The sequence below is a fragment of the Echiichthys vipera genome (genome assembly GCF_963691815.1).
Source record: "Echiichthys vipera genome assembly, chromosome: 15".
NCBI lineage: Eukaryota > Metazoa > Chordata > Actinopteri > Perciformes > Trachinidae > Echiichthys > Echiichthys vipera.
The window spans coordinates 28238735-28254936 of record NC_139840.1 but is presented as its reverse complement, the minus strand read 5'-3'; the positions used below and the strand labels follow the sequence as shown (position 1 = coordinate 28254936).

The window sequence follows — 16202 nt, the reverse complement described above, 5'->3', positions numbered from 1 at the left end:
GCCTCACTGCTGCTTTGCCTCACTGCTGCTTTGCCTCACTGCTGCTATGCCTCACTGCTGCTTTGTCTCGCTGCTGCTGGTGGCTCCATGTGCTTTCCTATTCCTACTGTGTTCAGTAGTGCACTGCCCCAAGTAGCTTTACCCAGCGTGTGTTTTAAACAGGACTTACCCCCCCCCCCCCCCCCCCCCCCCACTACTATTTTTCAGATTTTATATTTTTGGGAAATTCAGTTTCCAGTCTACATCATGATGTAGATGGACAAGAGAAACAAAAAATAAAAATTGATGCAGAAAATCTACAGATTTCTCATTTACTGTAACTTTTTTGCAGCATATTTATCCCCAGTGGGGATTAAAAACTCAAACCCTTGCAGAGTTAGTATCCCACTTTACTCTCTGAGCATCCTTGCAATTAAGTTAAATGGGCACACAAACCATATTGCTAATGTTTTCATGAAGCCAGTGCCCCAGACAAGCGTGGAGATTGCAGAATCCATCAGTGAAATTGCACACTGACATGCCCCACTAAGTTTGACTGAACGATGGAGCTCACTTATCCAAAATGCATCCAATATACAGATATGTCCAAATGCATGATGCATCATCAGAACACCACTGCCCATCACAAACAGCAGCTGTTGGAAAATCATAATCCATACTGAAAGTGGGACAATCAAATGTATTCTCCGACTTGATTTTACAGCAAACTAATTTGTTTGTTAAATTACACTGAAAAGCCAACAGAAGAGAATTTTACAGCAAAGCGGCAATGGGTTTTTACTGAAAAGCAACTTCATCATGTACCATCCATCTGCACACAGAAAATACATATGAAAATCAGATAATTTTGCACATAATATACTTTATCCAGTCACTCCTAATTGAGAGGGATACTTTTTTTCTGCAACAAAGACACTAAATTAACGTTGTAAACGCTTTTCATCTATGAAATTAATATTTAGTTTTTTATTCCAACCCAGGTCAGCAAAGCATGCATGTTTTCCCAAGTAAGCAGTAGTACGTCTATGACTGTAATTGAAAAAAATGTACACAACAAAAAGATGTAGACAACAATAAAAACTTTAAATGTTCAACCGCATTTAAAGCTGTTGTACTCGTTTACTATTTTAGCATCTAAAAAGTAACAGATTTCAAGCAGTTTGTATTATTTTCTATGTTCTTTCCTAGAGAGAGAAATGGGCCTGGGAGTGCCCTGTCTGTCAGGTTTTGGCTGAGAGCAGGACCAAAATGCAGACCAACATGCAGGACACGAGAAGTCACAGAAATAACTAATTTAATATAAATTAAAAAAAGGCACAAGGAACAAACAAGCAGAGCTACAAACCATAGATACAACGACAGACTGATAGGGAACAAAAGGGGACCTGAGTACATATAAACAAGAATAATAAAGACACAGCTGGGGAGGGAAACACAGGTGGCATAAATCAGGGCAAGGGAGACAATCACAGACAGGAAGAGAAGACTGGGCACAAGAGTAGAGAATTTCAAAATTAACCAGGAAGCAAACCAGGAACATGACAATGTTAAGGAGGCTTACAGCTCCACTACCCTTCCTCCTCTTGGAAGATCGGACCACAACCTCATCCACCTGCAGCCCCTCTATAAGCCCCAAGTCCAGCGGCTTCCTGTGACCACCAGGACTGTGAGGAGATTGTCACAGGAGACCGATGAAGCTTTACAGGGCTGCTTCGAACTTACAGACTGGGAGTTGCTTTGTGATTCACATGGAGAGGACCTTGATGATCTCACGGACTGCATAACAGGGTACATCTATTTCTGTGTGGACAGCGTTGTTCCTACAGTGACTGTACGCTGTTTCCCCAATAACAAGCTGTGGGTCACCAGAGACATTAAGGTCCTGCTGAATGAGAAGAAGAGGGCCTTCAGAGATGGGGACAGAGAGCAGATGAGGCAGGTCCAGAGGGAGCTTAGGGAGAGGATTCAACAGGGCAAAGACAGCTACAGGAGGAAGCTGGAGCACAAACTCCAGCAGAACAATGTAAAGGACGTGTGGAGCGACATGAGGAGCATCACTGCCTACAAACCATCTGGTAGCCAGACAGGAGGAGGTGGTACTGAACGAGCCAACGAGCGGAATCTGTTCTTCAACAGATTTGATGAAAGGGCTCTGGACCCCCCCCCCCCCCCCCAGCTCCTCCACAACCATCCACCTCCAGCCCTGCTGACACCCCGCCCCCTCCCCTTCATTTCCTTCCGACGGTGTCAGCCCGAGGGTCCTGCAGTACATCTTCAACCTCAGCCTGAGTTTAGAGAAGGTCCCTGTGCTGTGGAAGATTTCCTGCCTGGTACCAGTACTGAAGAAGGTGCGTCCCAGCACCTCGGAAGACTACAGACCGGTGGCGCTGATGTAGCACCTGTTAAAGTCCCTGTAGAGGCTGGTCCTGTCACTTCTTCGGCCCCTGGTCAGCTCATCACTGGACCCTCTACAGCCTACCAGCCGAGACTAGGTGTGGAGGACGCTATCATCTTCCTGCTCAACCGTGCCTGCGCCCACCTGGACAGACCGGGAGACACTGTGAGAATCTTGTTCATGGACTTCTCCAGTGCATTCAATACCATTCGGCCTGCTCTGCTGACGGCTAAGCTGACGGTAATGCAGGTGGACCCTCCCCTGGTTTCCTGGATTACGGACTACTTGACGGGTCGACCACAGTATGTCAGACTGCAGGACGGATTGTCTGACACTGTGGTCAGCAGCACTGGGGCTCCACAGGGAACTGTTCTTTCCCCCTTTCTGTTCCCCCTGTACACCTCAGACTTTCAGCTCCTCTCTGAGTCCTGCCACCTGCAGAAGTTTGCTGATGACTATGCAATTGTTGGCTGTGTCAGTGAGGGGAAGGAGGAGGAGTACAGGGGCGTTGTGGACTCCTTCCTTGACTGGTGTGCAGCTAATCATCTGATTCTCAACCCAACCAAGACTAAGTGGCTAGTGGTGGATTTCTGCAGGAGGAAATCTGCCCCCACAACCATCTCCATCAACAGCGGGACTCTGGATGTTGTCCAAGATTACAAATACCTTGGAGTATACCTGGATAACAAACTGGACTGGTCCAAGAACACTGAGGCTGTTTACAAGAAGGGCCAGAGTCGTCTCTATTTCCTGAAGAGGCTCCGGTCATTCAATGTATGTAACAGCATGCTGAGGATGTTCTACCAGTCGGTGGTAGCCAGTGCCATCTTCTTTGCTGTTGTGTGCTGGGGCAGCAGACTGAGGGCAGCAGACGCCAAGAAGATCAGTAAGATCATCAGGAAGGCTGGCTCTGTGCTGGGGGTCCAACTGGACTCTTTGGTGGTGGTGTCTGAGAGGAGGATGCTGCCTAAACTTCACAGTATCCTGGACAACAGCACTCACCCTCTCCACCAGCTTCTGACCTCGAGCAGAGGCACCTTCAGTCACAGACTCATTCTCCCTCGGTGTAACACTGAACGCCGGAGGAAGTCTTTTCTTCTGGTGGCCATCAAACTCTATAATTCATCTACCCCCGGTCAGGTAAGGAACAGTGGAGACACTGTGTCCTGAGCAAATGTCACTTTATATCATCACTGCATCACTTTATTTAATTGTACTATTTACTTATTGCTCCTTATCACCTATGACTTATTTAGTTGGTACTTATTTTATTTCAATATGCTGCTAAACTCCACGGTGCGTATTGTTGTATATTGTATATACCTACGTTTAACCACAATGTCTGTTGCACTCTGTCACATTTAGTTAATTGTTTTATTTATTGTATGTTAGCTTTATTTTTATTTGATTTATGTTAGCTATTGTTACTCTGATCCTTTCCCATCTTTGTTTTGAAACTGTTGCACAATAATTTCCCTCGGGATAAATAAAGCTTCTTGAATCTTGAATCTTGAAAATAAACTAGAAACAAGACAGACAAAACAAAGATGGTAACACTGCTAGTAGTTTGAACCTTGGCTTGAATGAAGAAGGTGTGTAGGTGATCATTGGTAAGCCTGGAATGTTTCTTGGTTTTAATAATATTTATGGAAAGCTGTAAGTTGATCCAAACATGGTCAAGATATGTAGTCGTGCATGAATGTATTCTAAGGTTATACAGGTTTTTTAATTGATTTTCTTGCTCCAGGAAAATATTACACAATATTACTCCATGGATTCAAAATCAACAAAAACGAGAAACAAACAAAAACCAGAGAACGGGGAAACAGGTACAGGGTCCAGGTGGAGATGAGGGAAATACCAAACGCGGGAACCAGAAGACGAAACACGAACGGGTGGAGGAAAACAGGAACTCGGGTAACTATAATGAAACGAAACTATAAAAAAACAAAGAAACGATTAACAACACAAAACGCAACACGGATAGAAAATACGATCATAAGGAGTAGGTAGCCAACCAAGCGAGAGACACGAACCACAATATAGCAATAACGGTCTGCCGCTTGATGTGAGTCACATCAGGCTATTTATCAAGGCATTGACGAGGAGATGAGCCACAGCTGGGCGGAACCACGCCTACCAGCTCCAACAGACAAACACACAGCTTGCATTAAAGGGCAGCTCATAGTTTGGATTCAGTGGAAGCATTAGCTAAGTGCATCCTGGCCCTTAAATAGTGGGATGTGAGGAGGACACTTTCACTCCCACACTGATGTACAAAAAAGGCCAATGGGTCATTAATGAAAGTGGAATAGGCTTAGCGCACTTTGAATAACCATTGGACTTAATACAAAAGCCATCACAGAGTAATCTGCAGCATTTACTGAGGATTAGCATGCGGCGAACAATGCCAGATTAATCCTAAAAAGGTTGACCTGTTGCCCAGACGACTGTAATTATGATTATCAGAGCTCATGATGAGACATTTCATTTATGCACATATATGATACAGAGTGAACGTTTTTCAGGTTTTATTACACTTGTGTGATCAACCAGCTGAGCCTTGCATCTACTTGTGTTGTTCGTTTTCAACACAGTGAATGTGAAATATGAGCAATTATAAACAAACACTGACACTATGACACTATTGTGACCTTCAGGAGATTTGAAGATCAGGGAAACGTGATGTTATCATTTATCTCTCGGAGCAAAGGAGATGTCACTTTAACTTTCTGCATAACTCTCTGGTCATAAGTTTCTATGTTATATATAATCTCCTCAGTTGAATATTGTTATTATGTTACTTTATAGCTCTTGGTTGTAAACTGTTACTCTGTTTAAGTGTTCACAGCAGTAATCTTTGCCAATGTTACTCCCATTTTGTACAGACATTCATGTTCTTCTCAGGATGAATCCTACTGACTTTGGTGACCCTCTGACTTCTTTTCTTTTTCACCTTTATTTATTCAGGGAAGTTTCAAGGAAAGCGATGCTCTCTTTTCCAGGAACTCGCTAACCATGCTCACATCTCAAGGCTGTCCAGTACAACCACAGTCTGGTCTAAGGGCCTCCAAGTAACTCCACTGGAGCACTTGGGGCTAAATGGGCAATGAGGGATTCAATCTGCTGGTCCAAGGGATTGAACAGATAACCTTTTTGTCACAAGCTATTTTTTCTTATTTTTTAGGTAACCACTGCCTACTTATCATTAGCATTTTAGGATTCAGCTTAAAGGAGACATGTCATTCTATTTTTCTGGTTCAAACTTGTATTATGGTTTTCTACTAGAACATGTTTACATGCTTTCATTTTCAAAAACACATTATTTTTCTCATAATGTCTGTTAGAGTGGGTCTTTAGTAGGCGCATTCATTTTCCAATTCAAGTAATCAGTTATTTAGTTGTGTTTTTCAAATAAGTAATCTTTTAAATTATTATTATACTATTCCCTTCCACAAACCACTGAACTACTGCCACCTGCACCTGTCACTGGTGTTAGTGAAGAATTTATTGTGATGCTAGAAAAGAAGACAAAATTCCAAAGTGTATGTCTGATACTGAAGAGTTTAATAACTTGACCAAGGAGAACAGAAGAGTCATCAACTTAAAGTAGTGCGTGAAGCCACCTCAATTCTGAGGCTCAACAGCAAAGATCAGATTCTTTTAGCAAGAGGAAATGTGCTTTCATCTCATTGGCTATAATGCATAAACATGACTCTAAGGAAGTGACGGCGAGTGTTATCATTCAACCCTGCAGCTGTATCTTGCAGCCTGCAGGGAGTCAGATTGAAGGCACCAAGGGAATCGTGGCCTTGGCAGGCTCCAGAGAGTTTTCAAGGCGGACTAACTGACCCAGAAGTAATCTAACAGATGTCCTGTTATTAAGAGCTGTCCACTACACTACAGAAGGATTGATCATTAACAACACAAACTGTTTAGGAAAAATGAAATATTACGTAACTTTCTGTGGACCTCTGCTGCTCCAACATGGGAACTCGGTCCACTACTGGAGGGACCCACACACTGTTAATCTTTCAAATCATTGATTTACATCAGAAAAATATCGCTTTTAAAAAGAGCTGTATATTGCATCTGTCATTGATGTTATTAGAATGAGAATGAACATTTTTAGAATTATAAATAAGAGTCAATACATACAAAGGAAGGCGTGGCATTTATGCGTCAAACAATATAACCACCAAAGGGGTTTTCATTTTTGACTTATGCAAAAGTACTCGAGCAAGTTCCTCAGGGAGTGCTCAGAGTAATGTAACTAGTTACCTTTTGATGGCGGTAATCTTGTAATATAACTAGTTAGTTTAGTATACCCAACACTGGTCTGAATATCTGAATAGCTGTATTTACTCTCTGTCTCCGTTTGCCCATTCTGCTCTAATTGGCCTGCGAGAAAAATATTGACTTTCAAAAGAATGGGCGGCGGACCAAAAATCGCACCTGTTCATGGACTCCTATGAGAGCTGCTCAGTGCCACAGGGTTGCTTTAGAACACCGCCATTCTAGGTTCTCGTTAACGGGGAAGGACTTACCGGATGTAGAAATGTTTGCGTTCCCGAGCCCATGCCCGAGCACCAAGCACGAAACAACACGAAAAACAATGAAAAACAATAGAAAAAACATCGATCACAATGTTTTAAAAGTGTGAGCAGAAGAGTTGTGTCTCTGCCAGAGCCTTGCACTGGATCTTTACGGAGACGGGAACTAAGCTGCTGAAGTTGTTTCACTATGGCTCTTTTTAGCAACGCACCCTCCTTCTCCTGCCCAACTCCATTTTGGTAGGATCTAAAATTACACCCACTTACTTTTTTTTAGTAGAGGGTCTCAAGATAATGATGAGTCTTTTGATTGGTATCCAGAAAAAAAATCGGAGTTGATCTCCTCTTCCCTGCTTCCGGGCATAGGAGAGCCAAACAAACAGGCGAGTGCTGCAGTACCATGCTTGGCCCATAGGAGAATTCGATAAGAGCACCTGTCCTGGGGACCTGGTTCTAATGAGCCAAATCTGAATGGCTTGTTGAATCCTACGTTTTCTGATTTAGGCAGCCCACATAAACTGACTTGGTTGTCTTATTTTACAGTTTGTGGGTTGGTAGGCAAACCAGATACCCAAATGTATGTTCACAAGTACTGAAAAAGGGAGCTTTTCATGATATGTCCCCTTTAAAGTGCCTACACACCGCCTCACAGAGCCGCTAGTGTAGCTGAGATTTTCCTTTTCTTACTCAAGGGTCTGAGGATTAAGAGAATATTGGTCACACGTAACTGACTCATGACCCACCTTTGACACAATGCATCTCTAAGTCATTCAACTTAATTTGACTTGACATGAGTTTGACTGCAGTGAAAAGAAGCTACATGTTGCAGTTTTATGCGTGGTGTTTTGATTCTGTAACTGACTGCAGCAAGAGTTAAACATTTCCCCCTACAACTAGAGAGGAAACCCGAATGCCAAAGATTTAATGAAATATTTTAACATACAATGTATTTTTTACCTCTGGGATTCAGTCTAATATCACAACTGTGATTATTTGACCCTGTCCATAGAGGTTTCACATAAACAATAAGGTTATTTCAGCCTCCAAATCATATAAGAAAGTCACTATAAACACACTTAAGTTACTATCAAATATACTACAAGAAGATTGTAGCGATTATTGGCACACCAGATAAGAACTGTAGAATGATGATGTTCAGTTCTTCTCGAATGCTCCTTTTGGAAGTTTCTTCGAAAAAAGTATTAGCTAAATGGATGTAATGTAAATGTAATATTCTATATATCACAATAAATATCACTGAGCACAATAAGAATATTGTACACAATTTAAAAAAAAACATGCCCCTTAAGTCTGCTGAGACACAAAAGAAACAAGGAGCCTGTAGAGGATACTTTCAAGGATGTTTTAGGAGATTAAAATAAATCTAAAATAATAAATTCACTGTAAATAAATATGAATATTATATCAGTATCACCGTCAAATGAACCAAACACGCCTGCTGTACTAACCTTTGCCTTTACATCTCCTCCTCCTCTTCCGCTTGGACTTTCCCTTCATATCACGCTCTGACCTCTCCATGTTTCTGCTGCAGATCCCATGCACTGCTTCCATTCAGGAGATTCCTTTTTTTCCCCAGTAGTTTATCCTCTGCTGCTGCTTCTTCTCCTTCTCTTCTTTTTGCCTAAAGCAAAAATGTTTAGGAAGGATTGAGAGTGCAGCTCTGCAGCGGGAAGCCGTGTACAGTGACTGACTTCTCCCCCCAGTGCTGGCTTTAGGAGGCAAGCTGTTCAGACTATGACATCATGAGGAGAGGAAGAGCTGTGGTTTAAGCTGTGATTCAACATCACCTAGTTTTAGCCATGGTATAGTGGCTTGGCTCTATGGATGGTAATGTCAGTCTGTCCATTGGTAGGTCCACCACTTTGGTCCAAATATCTCAACAGATGCAATCTTTGTCAAATTTGATACAATGATTCATAGTCCTCAGAGGATGAAGCCTACTGACTTTGACTCTACTCTGTAGTGCCACCCTGAGGTTCACATTTGGCTTTTGCTTTTTTTTATAAAATGATTCAAAACTGTTGGATGGACAAATGGATTCAGACATGGAACTTATATCTGAAATATATAAATATTCAGTATTTAGATGTTTCACTTTAAGATGTACCGTAATTTCCGGACTATAAGGCGCACCTGACTATAAGCCGCACCAGCTAAATTTAGGGGAAAATACAGATTGCTCCATATATAAGCTGCACCCGACTATAAGCCGCAGGCGTTTTGATGTGTAATTACCGTAGTATATAGGGGCTACCACGGAGGGGATTGTCGGGACAGAGATGACTGTTTGGGAACGCAAAGCGTCCCATTTATTAACAATAAATCTTTCAATCATTCAATCAAACTTTCACATCTTTGACATGGCGAACAGCATTCGTGCAAAGTACAAATAATACAACGGTGCAAAGTAATACAAAGTGCTCGCCTGTAACACGGCAGTAAAAGTGCAGTCCCGCGGCCGTTTACGTTATCAAAATAACCAGCCTACTACCTGATGTCAAGGGTACGTGCAGCAGCTCTATTTCCTTCTTTGACAGCCAGATCGATTGCCTTTAACTTAAAAGCAGCATCATATGCACTTCTCCGTTTGTTTTCCATATTGAGGGTGTTTGCATGAACACTTCCTTCGCGCAAACTGTCGCTGACGCTCTCCTACTCTCTGTTTTGCTCTCGTTACCTGGCGCCAGATGTCTGCCTTGGTCTCGCGCATCCTCGGTAGTGCGCGCCCCTGGTTACCGTAAGCCGTAGAAAAGCCGCAGGGACCTTTTCTGACTTTATTCTCAGAATTCGGTGGCCGGAGAGGCACGTTTGTTTGCTAATATAGTCAGGTAACATGTCGCCGAACCCTATAAGCTAGCTTAACTGCAAGCTTAGGGTGTGCATGTAACCGTCGTGTACAGGTTAGTGAGTAAGAGTACAATGCCACAGGAATCTTCGTCAAATAGCCAGCTACCCTACTGTACTGTACGGCGGCTCTTGTCTCCGGCTGACTGTGGTCCATGATACCCTGCCTCTCGGGACTGTATAGCCTAAGTGTTACCGCAGGGAGTCAAACCATAACCATTTTACCTCACCCAACACCGATATATTATTCAGCTTGGCTGTCGGAAGCAGATTTACCCACTGAATAACGATAAAAACATTTATTCAGGTGTAAGATATTACCCTCAAATCTATCACCTGCTAACGCATTATCTTAGAGACAGTAGAGATCCGTAGCGTTTCATATGATGCGTTAGTTGGCTAATGTCTTCATTGTGTAGCCAATTATAATGCATTTATAATGCATACAGACCAAAACAACATAATGGCATGGTCACATTCATGTAGCAATAACAGACTGTCCCCCGTGTGTTGCTTTGATGCGGTCTGTGTCACTGCTGGTACCGCTGCTGTCTACCTGGCTGATTTCTTCTTTCTGTGTAGTTGACTACAGCGTCCGTCACTCATATTTCTTAGCCACTACTACCTTTTACTGGTGGAAAATGGTAAAGCACTAGTTATCTCAGGAGATTGCAGGGGAGTTTTTCAAATACTAGAAATGTGACAGAAATCCATTTTAAGAATAAACTATACCTAAAAAATAATGATGATCTGTTTATCTAAATACTTACAAATGCATTCTACTCCTTACATTCAAATTGTTGTTTTATCCAAAAACCGAACATTGTTTGGATGGGTTAAAGTTTTTATTTAAAATGATTTAGTCATGTAGCTCCATTCACCCTAATTCTCTCAGGGCCAGGAGGTCCTGTCTGATAGCCATGAATTTCCTACTTTTAAAGGGTTAGACTGAAATAAAATAGATAATGTCAGGTTTGATTACAGTATTCAAATACTCATAACCAGTCAGTGGGTGTGTAGTGTCACATTGAAAAGGTTAGCACTCCCCCGCTTCTTTTTTTTTAGCAAGGTGATGCAGTTATTGAAAAGCTATAGAGTCAAGAATATACACTGTAGGATTTTTGTTCTGCTTATATACTGACATCTGCTTTCAAAGCTTTCCTTCAAATTTAGATCAGTATTATCCCACTGAGCCCAGTGTACTGACTTAGGGGCTTAACTTTAACATTATCTTTGCAATGTGCACTTTGAAGAAAATAATTGTCTTTTCTTTATTCTTCTTCACAGTTTGACAACAACTTCATCGCGCTGATTGATGATGCGACTCTGCTAGACCCAAGGCTGGAGACCAAATTGCCGCCTTTAATTTCTGCAAAAGGCTCTTCTCAAAACTATTAGATAGATTACAGCAGTTTTACTGCTCACAATGCCTGCAATGGCAGAATTGGATGACATGAAAAACTCTACTTCAAACTTTCTTTCAGTAACAAGGAAAATTCTTATTATATACTTACTTACATATAGTAATAAATGTCCGAACTTTAAAGAGAATCTGTAAAAGACTTGGTCTGTTCAGAAGGAAGAACCAGTCAAACTTGAACCAAGTGCTGACTTTTGTCCAACGTGAGATAATGACCAATGGACAGATGCAGGGGTACCGTTGGCTACATCTTCGCGCAGTTCAACAGGGATTTATTGTTGCACAAGATACCATAAGATGCATTTTCAAGTCGATTGATCCACAAGGTGTGGAATTAAGGCGAGCCTGAGAGGAAGACAATACAGCTGCAGAAGGCCAAATGCACTTTGGCACCTGGACGGCTGTGATAAGTTGAAACCCTATGGCATTGCCATCAATGGCAATATAGATGGTAACGGAAGAAGCACAGCAAACCAGCGCATTGAGGGATGGTGGAGTACCCTCCGCAAACAGAGTTCACAATTCTGGATGAACCTTTTTTCAAACTTTCCAGGATGATGGGCACTTAACGGGAGACTTTTTGGACAAAAGTCTTATCCAATTCTGTTTCCTTAATCTTGTTCAGGTGAAAATCTTTACACGCCTTCTGAAATGAGTCCGTAATAAATGTAGCATGAAATAGCATATAGCACTTATGAGATATAATCTGCAATTCTTAAAATACATATTCATAATGCTTATTAACAGTGATCATACCACATAATAAAGCATTTAATGACTTATGAGGTGGAGTATCATAATACTTCCTAACTTATAGCTCGTCACTGACATTGTTTTAGCAGAATGTTTTTATTGCAGAATGTACATGTATACTTGGGAGCCAGCGACCCAGAAAAGAACAAGTACACATTTGGTTGGCTCTAAAATTGCCATCATCTTAAATATTTCTTACGGCTTAGTTTTACAATGTATATTGTTGATGTTAACGAAAAAGTGTGCTATGTATGTTAACTATTGACTTGCCCTAATGGGGGCATAAAATTACAACGCAGCAACCTAGACCTCAACTTAGACAGGCAGCAGTAGTACAAGACCTCCTATTTTACACGTCTGTAGTCTGTATGTAGTGCGCTTCTATCTGTGCAGGATGAACTGGATGAAGTTGTCCACACATGGAATTCACACAAAATCAGATCAAGATCGGCCAGTTGTGATTAAGGTTGCCAACCGTCCCTTGAAAAACGGAATCATCCCGTATTCAGAAACAAAAAAACAGAAATGAATGCAAAAATACTGAGAGGAATGGTTAGAAGGAAAAACATGGGTGGAAAAAGTGCACGATAACACCTATGACTTGGACTAACTGACCTAAAGTGGCTTCCAGTGGTGGTTAGTGGACACACAAGAAACATAAGGGACACCAAAACTAGGGGAACCTCAGACCAATTTATTGTCCACCAGGCAACGCCAGAGACAGATATGGTACTTAAATAATGATTTTAACACTCTGGTTAAGGTTAATATTGGAAAGTACAATGAATGTCTGAATTGTATGGAGAAATATAAAACAATATTATTTTCTGTATAATAAGAAAGTACAACTGCTAGATGAGTACATTAAGTAGATAAATAATACATCAAACTAATACATAGATGAATAACAATAATTCATTATAATTAATTAAAGGAGAGCTCATTGTCACTCTAAATGATGAAATGTTTTGCTCAGAGTTTTACTCTGTGGCACAAACAACAAATACAAACCGCTTGTGGCTGCCGCAAGAGCTCAGAAGAAGTACAGACGTAAAAAACAATGGACTGACTACAACTGTAGGCTACAGTCACGGCCTTTGAGGCACAAGTGTTTTTTGTTTAAGTTTTACTCAGACTTTATGTTTGCACTTTTCTTGTTGCATTAATTTTGTGCTATGTTCTGCTTTGTGTTGTTTTATATTAATTTATACAGTTTTAAGTTAAGCAGGAAAGATATTTATTTTTTGTTATTTTGTATTAAAAAAATGCTGATAATTATTTATTTTCTATTTGTCACTCAAATATGCATCTGATTCAATTCAGGTTTGAGTCAAATTGTAAAAAAAAATACAAATATACACATATACAAAAAAGGGCTAAAAAGATTCACTACGCCAGGAAAAATGAAGGCAGTCGAGCCACCCGGCCCTGTCAATAAGGTGTCCCTTTTTCTTTTTTTTCAGGGAGTTGGCAACCGTAGTTGTGATGTGCTCATTCCCAGAGTTACACAGTGCTGATGACAGACTCAAACCGATTGCCATGGAGGTCACTTTGAGTATGGAAGAGTGTACTCCCAAAGGCCAGTTTACTTGTGATGAGACTGTTTTTGAACTGTGTTGTCTGCTGATGGAGGAGAAGGGATGGAATGCTCCAGCAGATCCTCTAGCTGCAGCTGATCTATACATCATGTTAATTTCTACTAAATACAACGTTTACCCCAGTTATATAATTTAATAGTATTTATCTTGTCATTACCATATGAAGTATTGCTGTGCTGCAGTTAATTTAAGAATGTAATTTTAATAAGGTAATAAAGTAATGCATTTTGGGTTTAAGCAAACATGATGCCTCCTTTTTGTTTTGTCATCTTTCACACACTTCTTTCACTATTGTTTTTAAATCCAACTGACTAATATCTTTCTTATTTTGTTACATTCTTTAAACACAGTATTTTAAACCTTATTTACCCCATGACTTTTAACACATGGATAGGGAGCTTCTTCAACATTAGATCAACAGTGAACTAAAGAACTTAATACAAATGTGAAGGAAGAAGTAACATTTTATAAACATTGATTAAACTAATATTCCAATGTTTAAAGTAGCATTTAACATTTTCCAAAGTCCTTCAAATTTCATGTCCCTGCCCGAAGGTTTGTGTTGTGCAGTTGGAGAACTTGAATCTGGTGGAGACTGATCTGGCACTGAAGGGGGAAATTTGATTTTTTTTCACTCTATTATTGTTATTCATGCTACACACACACACACACACACACACACAGGTCCCAACTACACACACATATGACCTATATACATGCAATTAATGGAGAGATGTTAGAGTGAGGGGGCTGCCAGTGACCAGCGCCCCGAGCAGTTCGGTGCCTTGCTCAACAGCACCTCGGCAGTGCCCAGGAGATGCACTGGCACCTCTCCAGCCACCAGTCCACGCTCCATTCATGGTCCACACAGGGACTCGAACCGGCCAAGTCACCTATGGACTGAGCTAATTCCGCCCCTGGTAATAGACAGTAGGTGAGCTTGTTGTCGTATATGAATGTAATGCCGTAATAAATGAAATTATATCAGAAACTGTAGTTTTTGTAGCCAAAAAAGGGGCCAGGCTGCGGGGGGTCAGACGTTGGTGAACAACATGAACCTGTTTTTCAACAGGTTTGATCAGACAGCCACCCCTCCCCCGGCCCAGCCATCTCTGCTGCCCCCCACCACCTCTCCCGTCCCCCCTGTTTATTGCCCCGTTACCACCTCTACCTCCCTCTCCACGGCTCTCATGCCACAGACCCCCCCCCCCCCCCCCCTGACATTCACCCTCCCCCATATCCGATATTCAGGCCCCCTGCTCCACTCTGCCCCTCTCTCCAGGTGAGGAATGAGCTTAGGAAGATGAAGGTGAAGAAGTCTACGGGTCCAGATGGGATCAGCTCCAGGCTCCTCAAGTCCTGTGCAGACCAGCTGTGCAGGATTGTAGAGCATATCTTCAACATGAGCCTGAAGCTGGGAAAAGTGCCACTGCTGTGGAAAACCTCCTGCGTGGTACCTGTACCAAAGATCCCTCACCCAAAAGACTTCAACAGCTACGGACCATTGGCTCTCACAGGTGTGAAACCTGATGAAGACCCTGGAGCGGCTGGTCCTCGTCCATCTCCGCCCTCTGGTGGGCCCCTTATTGGACCCTCTCCAGTTCGCATACCAACCCGGCATCGGAGTGGACGACGCCATCATCTTCCTCCTGGACAGATCACTGTCTCACCTGGAGAAGTCTGGAAACACTGTGAGGATTATGTTCTTTGATTTCTCCAGTGCCTTTAACACCATTCAGCCTGCACTTCTTGGGGACAAGCTGGAGCTGGCAGGGGTGAACCAACACCCCACATCCTGGATCCTGGATTACCTCACTAACCGGCCACAGTATGTGAGGACTCGGGACTACGTGTCGGACACAATAATCTGCAGTACGGGGGCCCCACAGGGAATGGTCCTGGCTCCTTTCCTGTTCAATAACAGTTCCTTATAGTTTAATAAACCATAAAATTTGTAGCTGTATCGTAGCTGCTATTGCCACTACTCATCATTGATCATGTTTGCCACCATAATTATTATCATTTTCATATTCTGTCACCTTAGCTGTGCTTGTTTCTACTATTCTGTTGTATTAACTGCCTTAACATATACGTTATATTCACATTACTATAAATATTATAGTTACTGTTAGGCTTTGCTTGCATCTCTGGAAGTGTGTCTGTCTGTCTCTCTCTGTCCATCTGTGTGTCTTTTCTCTCTTTCTCTCTCCTTTTCTTCCTCCCCAACCGGTCAAGACAGATGGCCGTCCTCCACAGAGCTGGGTCTGTCTGACGTTCCTGCCTGTTATAGGGAAGGTTTTCGTTGCCACTGTACTCTACAGAGGAATTGTTGGGTCTATGTAAATCATAAATAAGTCATTGAGTGTGGTCTTTACCTACTCTGTAAAGTGTCCTGAGATAACTTTTGTTATGATTTGACACTATAAATAAAATTGAATTGAATTGAATTGAAGCCTGTACACCACAGACTTCTACCACCAATCCCCTCACTGCCATCTACAAAAGGTCTCTGACGACTCTGCTATCATCTGCCTCATCAGGGACGGTGACGACAGAGCCTACAGAGAACTTATTCAGGACTTTGTGGACTGGTGCCGGCGGAACCACCTCCAGCTTAA

At 42.0% G+C, this 16202-nt stretch overlaps 1 protein-coding gene across 1 annotated transcript in view; it reads right to left on the bottom strand.

Moving 5' to 3' along the window:
• The window catches only part of LOC310958234 (double-stranded RNA-specific editase B2-like), a gene marked incomplete at both ends in the record, with an annotated part of 63626 nt that extends 55106 nt beyond the window's left edge, over positions 1–8520 (bottom strand). Inside the window, one exon of the mRNA XM_083929083.1 lies at positions 8418–8520. Within this exon, the coding sequence (XP_083785209.1) occupies positions 8418–8520 (103 nt within the window). The remainder of the gene's footprint in view (positions 1–8417) is intronic.
• Between the last annotated feature and the right edge of the window lie 7682 nt (positions 8521–16202).